We start from the raw sequence: 14,589 nt of genomic DNA, 5'->3' as shown, positions 1-14,589 counted from the left end.
TTGATTCAAATGGAAACTCGGAAGTTTTGCTTCTACCACCAAACACTACATCTATCCTGCAATCTATGGACAGGAAGTTATTTCTACATTCAAGGCATACTATTTAGCATAATTTTTTTTCCCAGCTCATAGAAGAATGTGATTCGAGTGACATAGATTTTCTGTTGACAGTTTAATATTAAAATGGCAATTGTTGTTATTAGAGATGTGAACTGACTAGAGATGGGCAAACTCATTCATCCTTGGGAACTAGTTCACTGCTGATCGTTCTTTTTTGGGAACTGTTCATTTTTACTCGTTCACCGTTCACTTGTGCTTGGTATATGGTTCTTATGAAAAACTGAAAACTAGTAGTGTAGGTGACTGGAGGATGGAGGGCACCAAGAGGGGGCACTTGTCTCTCCCCCTGGAGTATAGAGTTTTTATTCATTACAGAATCCTTACACACTTTTAGAAGTAATTTCTGTGATTCTGCAGAACCTCTCGCTTAGCCAACTGTAGCGTTGTGTGGCTGATCGCAGGGGAATAATATAGGGTGGCGCACGGAAAACCGGCCCCGAGTACAAACTGCTCGCCAATTATGGACGATGTGTTGCCCGTTACGAACAGACACAACAAACAGATAAACATGTAATAATTAGGCAGTGAAGAAATAACAAGCTAATGCAAGCAACAATTGCGAAACAATCGATGACGATGTGTAGAGAGCTGGAGAAGAGAACATGAAAATCTCACGCGAGGCGCATGGGCAATAGCTCATGTAGTCTTGTAAACCTGTTGGTGGCTGTTTCCCAACTTAATAAACCACAAGTCTCTTGTATAAAATTCTTCGTTTCGATTTCCACTACATAGCTATGCTACGTTGTAAACAATAATCGTTTACACTCTATATATACTTCATGTTGTCTCTTGAGTTCGTAGGCAAAGTAGACTTAATGGAAGCATAAAATAAAATGTGGTTTTCTCATCATACTTGCGTCACACGCGTAGTAAAAATTAGGTTTTTATGTTGCATTATTAAAGTTAATGCAGCAATAATAATAATAATAATAATTAAGTTCGCAGTAATACAGTTTTTGGTTTGAAAGCTCCTTCTGAACAAATGTTTTTGAGATAATAAGTAAATACGATTTTATGGCAATCTACGTCTTTTCAAATGGAGAGGCACCGCTTTTTCCTACTGAGCCAAAATGACCCACAACCCACTTTAAAATATATATATATATATATATATATATATATATATATATATATATATATATATATATATATATATATATATAAACTTAAAAATAATTAGAGCCTTCCTAATGTAATGTTTTGTATATGAAAGATACACGAAATCGTTTTATATGAATTTTCTTACACTAAAAATTAAGCAAATTATTGAAAGTTAGTTGCTAAATCAAGTCGATCAAACCAAAAAATATATGAGTAACAAAAAAAACTTGCCTTGTTATAAGTATGTCTTCTGCTGTTCATTGATATAATGAAGTGAGCTGATATGCCCTTTTGTTACCTGAAAAGATGTACCTATTAGATATAACGTAATTTTTATGTAATTTAAATAACTATAAAATACTTTTTGATTACCGGTCGTGGACACTGAATAGCCAGAACCAAGTGCAAGAACAGTTTGGAACACGTAAAATGGGTGAGCACAGTGAACGAAACGAACAACTGGATACTGAACTAACTAGGAGCAGTCGGCAGTGGAACTGAGACAAGTAGTCATGCAAAGAATGACGAGTGCGGCCGAAGGAGACCGAGACAGACAAGCATGCAACTGAGGCTAGAACGAGAACTGCCGAAGTGACCGCCGCGACCGAAGTGAACTAGTGAACTATGAACTGATCGTTCCCGGGAACTATAAGTAGACCGCCGCGACCGAAGTGAACTATGAACCGATCGTTCCTTGGAATTCGTTCCTCAGTCCTGTCGTTCGTCTTGGTGAACCGTTCCTTTGCACCCGTTCGTTCACGAACTACCTATCTCTAGAACTGACATCACGCAATGTATGAATGGTACATGGAGGAAAATGTGCCCCAATGGTGTGCCAATGCTAGAAGATGAACTGATCACTGCTGCAATGAGAGAAATTGCAGACATGGCACAGCAGATTGGATTCACTGATGCTTATGAAGAGGATGTGTGTACCCTTCTAAACTCTCATTCCAAGAGTTTGAGCAACTAAGATTTGATACTTTTCAGTAAGAATAGTAATAAAGAAGAAACGAAAGTCAAGTAAGTTCATCCTATTAGAAAGCTGACAACAAGGAAAATGGCCAAGTCCTTCAGAATGATAGATGCTGCACTGACAATTTTTGAGGAACGTGATTCTCAAGAAATAAGGAGTACAATAGTGAAGAGAGAATTTGAACATCCTCTTAAATGTTGTAAAGAGTTGAGCAATCAGCTGGCAAAGAAGACTGCACAGTTGAGAAAAATATATATATCTTTGAAAGGAGCTTTAAAGGAACTTTAAATAAATGTCAAGTGCTGAAAACATTCCAGCTACAGAGGATCTGCATATAAGGAAATCTGTCACAGAAACTAAGCTGAGTGTAGCACCATCAAATTCTCAGAATGGGAAATGTAACTTTTGGGGTGCCACAGATACTGATATTGGCCCATTCTTGTTCTTTACCTATGTAAATGAAGATGGTTCAAAAACTGTGATGTTCTCTGATGACACAAGCATACTAATCAAGGATCCAAACTCAACCTTGGCAGATACAGGTTATGTGATAACTGGACAGGCTTACAAGTGGCTAAGCTAACAGTTTGTTGGGTCTTGTAACAAGATATTTATTTCCAACATTTAACAAACATAGCATACAGAAAAATGTGAGTGAGTCTTATCTCATCAACATGAATATTCCCTGCTTAATATAAATCTGTATAATGTTTTCTTTTTTATTGTAAAATTAACAATATATAAAATTCCAGCCGGCCGGTGTGGCCAAGCGGTTAAAGGCGTTACAGTCTGGAACCGCGTGACCGCTACGGTCGCAGGTTCGAATCCTGCCTCGGGCATGGATGTGTGTGATGTCCTTAGGTTAGTTAGGTTTAAGTAGTTCTAAGTTCTAGGGGACTGATGACCTAAGATGTTAAGTCCCATAGTGCTCACAGCCATTTGAACCATAAAATTCCAAAATACTGTAATTGAACTTATTGATGAAGCCCATTGTATAAGAAAATACTGAACGGCTAATAAAGATTCTTATTCTTATTCCGGTTCATATAGCAGCCAAGAAAAAACAAAGAATAAACAACAATAGTGGTCACACTAACACAGAATAGCATGCATATCACAGTAATTTTCACTATGTGCACTGTCACTACAGTGTTCTCCCCAGTGTTAATGATATTGTCAACTGAATCTCATGTGGTAGCCCGGCCATGAAATAGTGCGCTTGGTTTTGTCCATTTAGGCATCACTGGCATTGTTGCTCGATGGTGATTGTGGTGTGCTTGCAGTAGGATGTGGAATGGGGAGGGGTTTGGTGTGTCTGTGTCGAATTGTCCTGGTGCTTTCTCTCAGGCGGTGTAGGGGTTGCAGTAAATGGGCTTTAACTTGTCATTTGAAACTGTAGTTAGAATTCCTCCAATGTCTAACTTAAACTGCTCCCAGGATTGGAATGACTCCTTACCCTCTCCCTTAAAACCCACATCCTTTCGTCTTTCCCTCTCCTTCCCTCTTTCCTGATGAAGCAACCTTGAGTTGCGAAAGCTTGAAATTTGCATGTGTGTTTGTGTGTTTTTTATTGTGTCTATTAACCTACCAGCACTCTCTCATTTGGTAAGTTACAGCATCTTTGTTTTTTATAAGTATTAGGAAATATTTTCTTAATGTATTTGTGTGGAGCACAGACTTATACCAGAGAAAAACACGGTTGATAAGCAATTCAAACAAGCAGAGAATATAAGCTTTTGAAATGTGGTGCTATAAAAAAATAGTGAAAATTAGATGGATCAAATAATAAATGAGGAGGTACTGAATTGAATTAAAGAAAAAGAAAATTATAGACTAAAAGAAAGGATTGGTTGATAGGACACATTGGGAGGGGATTTCAGTTTGCAATTTGGTAAGGGAAGGGATTTTTTTTTTGGGGGGGGGGGGGGGTAGTATTGTTGAGGGAGACAATGAACTGAATACAATAGGCATGTTCAGATAGATGTGGATTGCAGAGATTGAGAAGCTTGCAGAGGATTGACTGGTATAGAGAACTGCATTGTACCAGTCTTTGGACTGAAGAGCTTGACAACAATATGTTTTAGTATTGCTCCTAGCATCATCAACTTTATTAACTCTGAATGTAAAAGATCTATTACATTGCCTTACTAAAAAATGTGTTTCTGTAGGTGCTCTTGCAATGCCTCGCTGGCCAAGTGTGTCTAGTGTGGGGTCAGATGCCACTCAGGTGAGTGGTAAGTCTGTGGAACAGTCACTGCTGACCACATGTGTTGGATCAGCACAGGAGTTGACGGAGCTGTTGGCACGCACTGCTGGCAGTCGACCACTCACTTGGACACCTGCTGCTATACAAGCTCTTTTCTACTTCATGAGGTGCTCCCAGGTGTGTTCTGTTGGAATATCAAATGCATTTCACTTCATGAAATTAGCCATTTCATTATTTCTGATCACTTTAAGATCAGCAATATTTATGCATGTGCCTGTAATTGTGCTGTTTAAACTATAATTCCATATAGGATGGAAATAAGACAAATAAGCTGTTATTTAAAAATGTGAAGTTATTTTGTACTCCATAAGGAATCCATTCACCAGCTTGTTATGTATAGCATGACAGAAATTTCATATGTCTGATATGTTGTTTGAAACATGTTGTTGCGATAGCTGGAACATGCTGAATACTCAGCCCCAATCCAGGAGCTTGTTTATGAGCGAGCATATGTTGTGCTACCACCTTTGGTTGAGTGGCTGCGAGTGGCATCTGCTCATGCTGATCATCGTCATGCTCTTCATGTGGATCACGATGATGTATTTCAGGCTGCTCGGCTTTTGCTACCTGGGGTAGACTGCCCTGTACGACAAATTGGGTAAGTCTTTAGGACTTTGTGGTATTATTATTTTGATATTTCATTTTATTATTCTTATTGTTATTATTATTACTGCTGCTGCTACTAATAGTATTATTATTCAGGAGCAGCATTAATGGTGAAAAATCAGAAGTGACACTGTCAAGTGGAGGAGCAATTTCATGTGTGTGTGTGTGTGTGTGTGTGTGTGTGTGTGTGTGTTTGTGTGCGCGCGCGCGCGTTTGATCATAGAACTGAAATGCCTGTAGTAATTTTATCCAAGCTTGGCATACACACACACACACACACACACACACACACACACACACACAATGCCTGTAGTAATTTTATCCAAGCTTGGCACACACACACACACACACACACACACACACCCGGCAGAAAGAAATGTGTTTGCATGGTGGTGAACATGGGAAGGTCATGATACAGAAAATAAAAGATTACTGACATTAGTGTCATATCCAAAGAACATGGAATCATTGACAGACGGGTGACAGCAGCTGGATAATGACAGGTAAACCATCAGTTATGATCTCATTGGAGCCAACTACACCATCCTATGTATTGCATAAATGTCAATTTGGAGAGTGATCATGTGATTGAATGGTTTCTTATTTAACTGCCTTGATCACAAAGATCTTGAACAGAATTACTGGTTTTGAGTATACAATAGATGTATTCAGAATCTAAAGTAGAAGTAAAAGAAATCTACTACAATAAGCTACTGACATCCTTGGGAGAGACAGCCATGACAGAACTTTTCCATCTGGTGAGCAAGATGTATGAGACAGGTGAAATACCCTCATACTTCCAGAAGAATATAATTATACCAATTCCAAAGAAAGCAGGTGCTGACTGGTGGGAAAATTACCAAACTATCTGTTTAAAAAGTCACGGTTGCAAAATACTAACAGACATTCTTTACAGAAGAATGGAAACCTGATAGAGGCCAATCTCAGGGAAGATCAGTTTGGATTCTAGAGAAATGTAGGAACATGCAATGAAATACTGACCCTACAACTTCTCATAGAAGATAGGCTAAGGAAAGGCAAACCTACCTTTGTAGCATGTATAGACATAGAGAAAGCTTTTGACAATGTTGACTGGAATACACTCTTTCAAATTCTAAAGGTGGCAGGAGTAAAATACAGGAAGCAAAACACTATTTACAATTTGTACAGAAACCAGATGGCAGTTATAAGAGGAAGGGGTGTGAAAGGGAAGTAGTGGTTGAGAAGGGAATGAGACAGGGTTGTAGTCTATCCCTGATGTTATTCAATCTGTATGTTGAGCAAGCAGTAAAGAAAACAAAAGAAAATTTTGGAGTAGGAATTCAAGTCCAGGGAGGAGAAATAAAAATTGTGAGGTTTGCAGACGACATTATAATTCTGTCAGAGACAGCAAAGGACTTAGAAGAGCAGTTGAACAGAATGGACACTGTCTTGAATGGAGGATGTAAGATGAGCATCAACAAAAGCAAAACGAGGATAATGTAATGTGGTCAAATTAAATCAGGTGATGCAGAGGGAATCATGTTAGAAAATGAGACACTTAAAGTAGTAGATGAGTTATGCTATTTGGGGAGCAAAATAACTTATGATGGTCAGAGTAGGAAGGCTGTAAAATGTAGACTGACAGAGGCAAGAAAAGTGTTTCTGAAGAAGAGAAATTTATTAACATAGAATATAGATATAAGTGTCAGGAAGTCCTTTCTGAAAGGAGTATAGCCATGTATCGAAGTGAAACATGGGTGATAAACAGTTTAGACAAGGAGAGAATGGAAGATTTTGAAATGCGCTGCTACAGGGGAATGCTGAAGATTAGGTGAGTAGATCATGTAACTAATCAGGAGATACTGAATAGAATTAGGGAGAAGAGAAATTTGTGGTACAACCTGGTTAGAAGAAGGGGCTGGTTGGTAGGACACTTCCTGAGACATCAAAGGATCACCAGTGTAGTGGGCAAAAATCATAGAGAGGAAACAAATAGATGAATACATTGAACAGATTCAGAAGGATGTAGGTTGCGGTAGTTACTCAGAGGTAAAGAGGCTTACACGGGTTAGATTAGCATGGAGAGCTGCACCAAACCAGTCTTTGGACCGAAGACCACAACAACAACACAAGAAATAAAAACAAAGGACACAAAATATTATATATACACTATTATCTCTCATTCTGCTGCACTGCAATAAGCTATAACCGTGTAAAATAAGGAGTCAAAACTGCCATGCACGCTTCAGAGGATGGATAGCTATCCTAGTTAGGTCAATGGTGCATGCATAACATTTAGATTACTGTCCAAAGTAATTAAAAGAAGATTCATTTAAAAGCACAATTCCCTAAAGTATTCTCAGTTGTACTGAGTAAGCAAAATATTTTTATATTCAACAATCTGAAAAATTGTCTTTTCAGGCTTGTCAGAATTTAACAAAATGCTTAAAAATAAAAACTGATTATTGGAATCATTCTAGAATTGAAAAATAATGTGATGGCTGTAGAATTAGTATTATAAAGGAAGATGCAATAAACTTTGAGGATATGTATATTGGTCAGTCCTCAGAGTCTTTCATGGTGGTCTGTCTGAATAAAATATTCTTGGTTTTCAAGCCACGTCAATTTGAATAAAATTTTTGAGCTTTGAATGGTATCTCCATCATCGTCATTGTGAACAGAACTACTGATTGCCAGGGCTGGTACAATTTTCTACTTATATAGCCACAATTACAGCTACTGGCACCAATTACAGAGGGGGGAAACAACACATGCATGGAAGTTGAGTTGGGCAGCTCACAGTAGCTCTGGCCTGCTGCAGAACCAAATGACATCAGATGGCACAAGGGACCAGCGCCGCATTTGAAACTGGCTTTCCTACAGCATTAAGCATCCATCGTTGCTTCCTTTCGACATCCAAAGCCTGCCCCCATGCCCTACTCAGTGTTTTCTCCTGGTTTCTTTTAAAATTGTTGCTGTTCATTCTAATCCCAGCTGCCTCTTTTATAATGGAATCCCAGTACGTTGACACATGAGCCAAAACTCGTGTTCTCAGACTGTATTTTGTGTCCATTTTCCAGCAGTGATGAACTATGGCTGACTTGTCGAGCTCACTTTGTTTAATATGTCTTTTGTGCTCGGTACAATTCTCTGCAACTGTGCAAATTGTCTGACCTATATAGATACTGCTACACTCACAAGGGACACTTTACACACCAGGCACATGAAGAGCTATGTGATCTTTGACAGGGCGCAGCATATCTCGTACCTTTGGGTGGGCCAAAACACTGGTCTCAATCCATGTCTCTGCAGTAGACATCCTAACTTGCTGCTCATTGTCCCACAGTATGGCAGAAAAGCTGCTGGCTGTGATTCTTCTGCCATTTCACATGACATCCTTCTTTGGTGACACCCAAAAGCATTTGCTATGTCTCTTTTGATATAACCATTCTTTCTGAACCCATGCCTCAGGTGCTACAATTCAGTTAGGTAGTCATCGCCAAAACTAACTTTTACTCTGTGTATTAACATATTGAGGACCGCTTTCTTGTGTACAGGGTGCTGAAAATTATTGTCATTTAAATATCAATCAATCTGCATCAGTTTTCTATACACTGATTGACTAAGCTGGCCTCCTGCCATTTGCTCAATTAAAACATCCAGTAACAGTAACTTCCCATCATTCTCCATCCTGGTGGTAGATTTAATGTTGGGATGGACACCATTCATGTTATTGATGAACTGTTGCAGTGTATTTTCACTGTGAGGCTGTACAAGGAAGGTGTCATTGATGTACCTTAGGAAGCAAGACAGATGCAACACCACAGAGTTCAGACCCTTTCTCCTCACAGTGCTCCATGAAGAAATTCATGATTGCAGGAGACAGTGGTGAGCCCATCACAGTACCATCCTTCATTTCATATCATTCATCACAATACAAGCTGTATGTTTTCTGTAGAACACGACAAAACAACTTTACAATTCAATGTGGGAATAGTTGGTCCAAAAGATCCGGCATGTCTTGTACTGGCACTCTGATAGTTTTCACCGCCTTGTACACAAGAAAGGGGTCCTGAACACATTAATACACAGAGAAAAAGTTATTTCTGATGATGACCATCTACAGTCTGAATCGTAGCACTTGGGACACATGTTCAGAGAGAATGATTGTAGCAAGAGGAACAGTGCAAATCCTTTCAGTTGGCTTGGAAGAAGGACACCTTGTGAATCAGTGGAATAAGCTAAGTGGTGGCTGTCCTGCCATGTTTTAGGGCAATGAGCGGCCAATTAGGATATGTACTGCAGAGACGTGGATTGAAACCAGTGTTTTGGCTCACCTCCAAGATACGAGATATGTTGCACCTTGTTAATGATTACATAGCTCTTTGTGTGCCCAGTGTGTATGGCGTCCCTTGTGAGTGTGGCAGCATCTATATAGGTCAGACAATTTGCACAGATGCAGAGCATTATTCTGAGCCCAAGAGACATATTAAACAAAGGGAGCTCGACAAGTCAGCCATAACTGGTCATTGCCTGGAAAATGGACACAAATTACGGTTTGAGAACACTAGAGTCTTGATTCATACGTCAACACACTGGGATTCCATTATAAAAGAGGTTTGAATGAACAACAACAATTTTAACAGAGAGCAGTGGTACGCACTGAATAGGTCATGGGGGTGGGCTTTGGATGGCGCAAGGAAGCAACATTGGGTGCTTAACACTTGTAGGGAGGCAGAAATGGCAATTTCAAATGTGGCACTGGTCCCTCATGCCACCTGACATCGCTCGGTCCCCCCGATGGCCCGGAGTTGCTATGAGCTGCCCAACTCACCTTCCATAATTGTGTCTTTTCAGTCCTCTCTGACTGGTGCCAATGGCTATAATCATGGCTATATAAGCAGAAAATCGTGCCAGCCCTGGCAGTCAGTAGTTTTTATTCCTGATGAAAAAGGTGGAGACAGCCATCAAAGGCTCGAGACATTTGTTTGCATTGACACAGCTTGGTAACTGAGTAGATTTTATTTACGTACAGAGCGATTATAATTAAAGTTAAACTTTCAAACTGCTGTAGAAATAACACCACTGGTCAGAACAATGTCAACTTGCAGTGGAATATTATTGAAGAAGGGGGAAAATGTATGGCAGAAGAAAAATAAATAGTTACAAAATTTAGCAATAGATGGCACTGTAAGCATCATAATTTAATAGTGGTCAACTACAGATGACAAATGAATCATACAATAATGCCTAAGGTGTATGTTTGACATTAAACAAACTGTACTCAGTGTGCATGGATGTGGATGGGAAAAATTGGTTTTTAACTGTCCTGTAGCCAAAAACCGCATAAAAAGCATCAATCAAAATCAAATTGGATTGTTGATTTCCGTGTGACTGTTCAATATGCTGTCCACCATTTTCTGCAGCAAGTTGAAATTGAGAAGCAGTATGTTCTACAACTGATCGAAGTGTTTCCGGGGTCACGTTCAGAATGTGTACTGCAGTGCGTGCCTTCAATCTAGCTGAGTTTGCAGTCGGAACACTGAACACAACATCCTTCAGATAGCTCCACAGCCAGAAGTCACACAGATTAAGATCAGGTGATCAGGATGGCCAGGCTGAAGGGAAATGGTGACTGATAATTCTAGCATTTCCAAAATGTCACTTCCCCCAACTGCTTAACTGGATTTGCAATGTGCAGAGGTGAACCATCTTGCATAAAAATTATCCCATCCACACATCCATGCTGTTGGAGAGCTGGAATGATGTGGTTGCACAAGAGATACTCATAGCACTTGCGAGCGATGGTACAGGTAACAGGACCTGTCTCTTTGAAAAAAAATGTGGCCCTATGATAAATGATGTCATAAACCCACACCACACCACAGTTCACAGTTACCTTTTCGGGTTGAAGTGTTACTGGTTGATTTGTGTGTGGATTATCCATTGCCTATATTTAACAGTTCTGTGTACTGACATATCCTGTCAGATAGAAGTAGGCTTCACCTGGTGACAAAATCTTCCATGGCCAATCATTGTCCACTTCCATACAGGCAAGAAATTCTAAAGCAAAGGTCTCTCTTGGTGGCAGGTCAACAGGAAGCAACTCGTGCACATGGGTAATTTTGGATGGATAACAAAGAAGGAAGTTTCGTATGATTTTATGCACCGTGCTCCTGGGTACATCCAACATTTGGACAATTCTCCGTGCACTACATGTTCGCACACCAGCACTCATCCCCTACTACATTGCTGTGGTCACTGCTTCCATTGATGTTGAATCAATTCATTTCCTCCCTCTTCCAGGTTGCACGCTAAAAGAACCCGTCTTTTCGAATTTCCAAATCATGTTCGCCAGACCCATGGCAGTCATCAGACCAACACCTTTTTTCAAACCCTTCAATGTCCGGAACTTCTGCAGAGCAACTTGTGAACAGTCCTAATTCTTGTAATACAGCTTTACAAGCAGAGCATGATCCTGCATTGAGAAAGTCATGGCGAACATCATAGACGTGAAAGGAGGGAAAGCCGTGTACCCGGCGTGTTTATACCAACTTCAGTGGGTCGTACGCATTATAGGTGTTCTCATTTACATATTCTGACACATACAGTGCCATCTATTGATCAATTTATACACTTTTTTTTCTTCTGCCATACGTTTTCTCCCTTCTCCAATAATATTCTGTTGCAATTTGATGTCGTTCTGATCAGTGGTGTTATTTCTACAGTTTCTAAAGTTTAAATTTAGTTATAATCACCCTGTATATTGACCTGTTTCTCATATTCCAGTATGTATTGTGATTATAACAATAAGTAGTAAAAACAAAAATAAAACAAAAAAGTGTGAAGTAATACAAAATAAACAAATTGCAACAACATTTCCATAAAATAAATGAGACATAGCATAATTTTGCAGCGGGAAAGCAGTGGAGTGCATCAGTTGTTGCTAAATGGTGCAAGCTATTCGTAGTGTCATGTGCTTATTTTGGCTACAGCCCTTGTTCTGTTATTCGAGGTAACAGATGTTCCTGCAAGGAGCAGCATGCTGCTGCTTGTGCTGTGTGTCCACAAGGATCTGTAGATGACAGTGGCACTGTTGAACTCTTCAAGCCTTTGATGGTGCACAGGAGCACTTCACACTAGGAATTCACTAGTCAGAGATTTTGAAGTAAAAGCTGTGGTTGAAATCACTTTGGTTGTTAAGGCGACAATCGAGATGCTGTCTCTTACTGTCAAAAGTTTTGAGCTCCACCAAAATGCTGAGGCATGTAAAATTTTCAAATTATATACTGTGTCCATTATTTGTATTTCTGATTTTTTAAGTGATCACCAAAAGCTGTTTTATTGCAAGTATATCTGTGTTCTGTAAATCCTGTTTGCAAAGTACATTGAATCTGCCCAGTGTAAAAGCAATTGCAGTCATCACATGAAATTTTATAAATGCGTGAATTTGAAAATTTACTGTGTTTCTGGTCATTGTGAGTTTGGGGACGTAATTTTATTGCTCTGGATTTGCAGAAATAATTTTCCATTTTATGGGACATTTGCATTAATGCTCCATCACATCATATTTTGTTTTCTTGCTGTCATTGTTCAGATATTTGTTTCCATTTGCTTGCAGTTGCTTTATAGTCCTGTAATACATGTAAATTACATCTTTACCTTTATACTCCTTAACATATGCTATTTGTTTAAGGATGTTGAGTTACTTATATACTACTTCTTGTGACAAAGGAATCTATGTCATATTGTGTGATGGTTCATTTAACTAAAGAAGACTTTTTTTGTATAATTGAGGATAGCATGATTTGGCAGGGATTATGCTGTCTGTAGTGATGGGTTTTCTATAAATGCCAAATGAGTGCTTATTGCTTTTTTTGTTATTTGTGGGTCTAGGAAATTTATACTGTTCTCTTTTTCTGTTGCCACTGTGAAATTAATCTTTGAGTGCATTGAACTTATCGTCGGGCCAAAAATTATTAATGTCTTTTTTTTTTTTTTTTTTTTTTTTTTTTTTTTTTTTTTTTTTTTTTTTTGTAAGGGAAAATTGTATCATCCACATATCTTTTAAAATAGAGAGTGTTTGTTTAAAAATAGAGAATTCAAAGAAAAACCAATTTTCCAAATACATAGTTATATTTACAGTGTATGTATATTGGAATATGAGAGACAGACTGATATCCATGTTCTTGAAATTTATTACATCTTCTTCCTTTATAATACTAATTTTAGTACCATCACAATGTGTTCAGTTTTAGAATGACATATGTAGTCCCTTCTTTATTTTTAAACATTTTGTTAAATTCTGACTACCTTTAAACTGGCAGAAGACAAACAGATTTTGCAGACAGTTAGATGTATTTCAAATATTTAAAAAACTGAACAACAGAAAGTCCAGGTCGGAATATTAACAGTAGTTGCAAAATTATGGCCAGAGATAGTGGTTATGTGTGCTTGTGTGTGTGTGTGTTTTCCTTTCCAAAGAAGGCTTTGGTCAAAATCTCACATATACATGAATGCATGCATGCATGGATGCTCAACAACCTCTAGAATAGCTTTGCAGCCTATATGTATCTGGCTGGAGCATATATGGCAGTTTTGACACATATTATTTTACATGGTTACAACTTGTTGCAGTGCAGCAGAATGAGAGGTATTTCATGTTTATATTATATTTTCTGTCCTTCATTTTTAATCTCTTATTGTAGTAAATAGTAATTTTTTTTTTTTTTTTTTTTTTTTTTTTTACTTTTACTTCTATAGTAGCATCCGAAGATGGTCATTGTTTAGTCGAAAGCCAGTGATTCTGTTCAGAAAAATTTGAGATCAAGATAATTACATAAAAATTTATCATCGTCTATATGGCGGTGCTGCCAGATCCCTGCATGCTAGTCATGTTGTTACATCCTCTTCACTTTGATAAGCATTGAAATTAGCCCCTCCCATTGATGCATTGTGGTCCTTGTGTGGGTCTTCTGCTTCCTTGAACCTCCCAGCATTGATCTAGAGCTCTGGACCGTAGGGCCTCTGCTTCTTCATGTGGATTAAATGGACAACATCTCTGTGATTTGTCATGTTGATTATGGGTCATAATCATTGACTTCATATTGATGTCTGACAAGCAATGAGGGATATGATACTGCCTGAAATAGTACTTCAGTAACTTTTCCAATAGTCCCACTTTCTGCCAGGTGAAAGATCAAACCAAGTCTCCAGTAGTCCCACTTTCTGCCAGATGTAAAGATCAAACCAAGTCTTCAGGGCTATATGTCACTGGTCAGTGCTTAGCTCTATAGTGAACTCAGTTCTACGGGGCATCCAGGGTCTGTTTATGAGCCAGTTGTCTTGCTTCTTTGGTACTAGTGATGAGGTGTTTAACAATGTCATCCGGAGTATCATCTAGTTGAAATAGAAGCAGTATATCTGTTGTCATTTCGCCCTCACAACAGTGGTGTGGAACGAATGGTATCAAGTCTGTAGTGTCTTGCTTTGCTGCATGGTATATGATTGGTACAACAGCTAGTACTGAGCCGCAATC

General features: G+C 38.8%; 1 protein-coding gene across 4 annotated transcripts in view; it reads left to right on the top strand.

Moving 5' to 3' along the window:
- Positions 1 to 14,589, top strand: part of LOC124606742 (ankyrin repeat and BTB/POZ domain-containing protein 2) — a 651,374-nt gene that overhangs the window by 543,594 nt on the left and 93,191 nt on the right. For all 4 annotated transcript variants that reach the window (XM_047138777.1, XM_047138776.1, XM_047138775.1 and 1 more), the window contains 2 exons: positions 4,366 to 4,580; positions 4,859 to 5,061. In XM_047138777.1, coding sequence (XP_046994733.1) covers positions 4,366 to 4,580; positions 4,859 to 5,061 — 418 coding nt within the window. The remainder of the gene's footprint in view (positions 1 to 4,365; positions 4,581 to 4,858; positions 5,062 to 14,589) is intronic.

Source organism: Schistocerca americana, chromosome 3 (assembly GCF_021461395.2).
Source record: "Schistocerca americana isolate TAMUIC-IGC-003095 chromosome 3, iqSchAmer2.1, whole genome shotgun sequence".
Lineage (NCBI taxonomy): Eukaryota > Metazoa > Arthropoda > Insecta > Orthoptera > Acrididae > Schistocerca > Schistocerca americana.
This window is presented reverse-complemented; position numbering and strand designations above follow the sequence as displayed.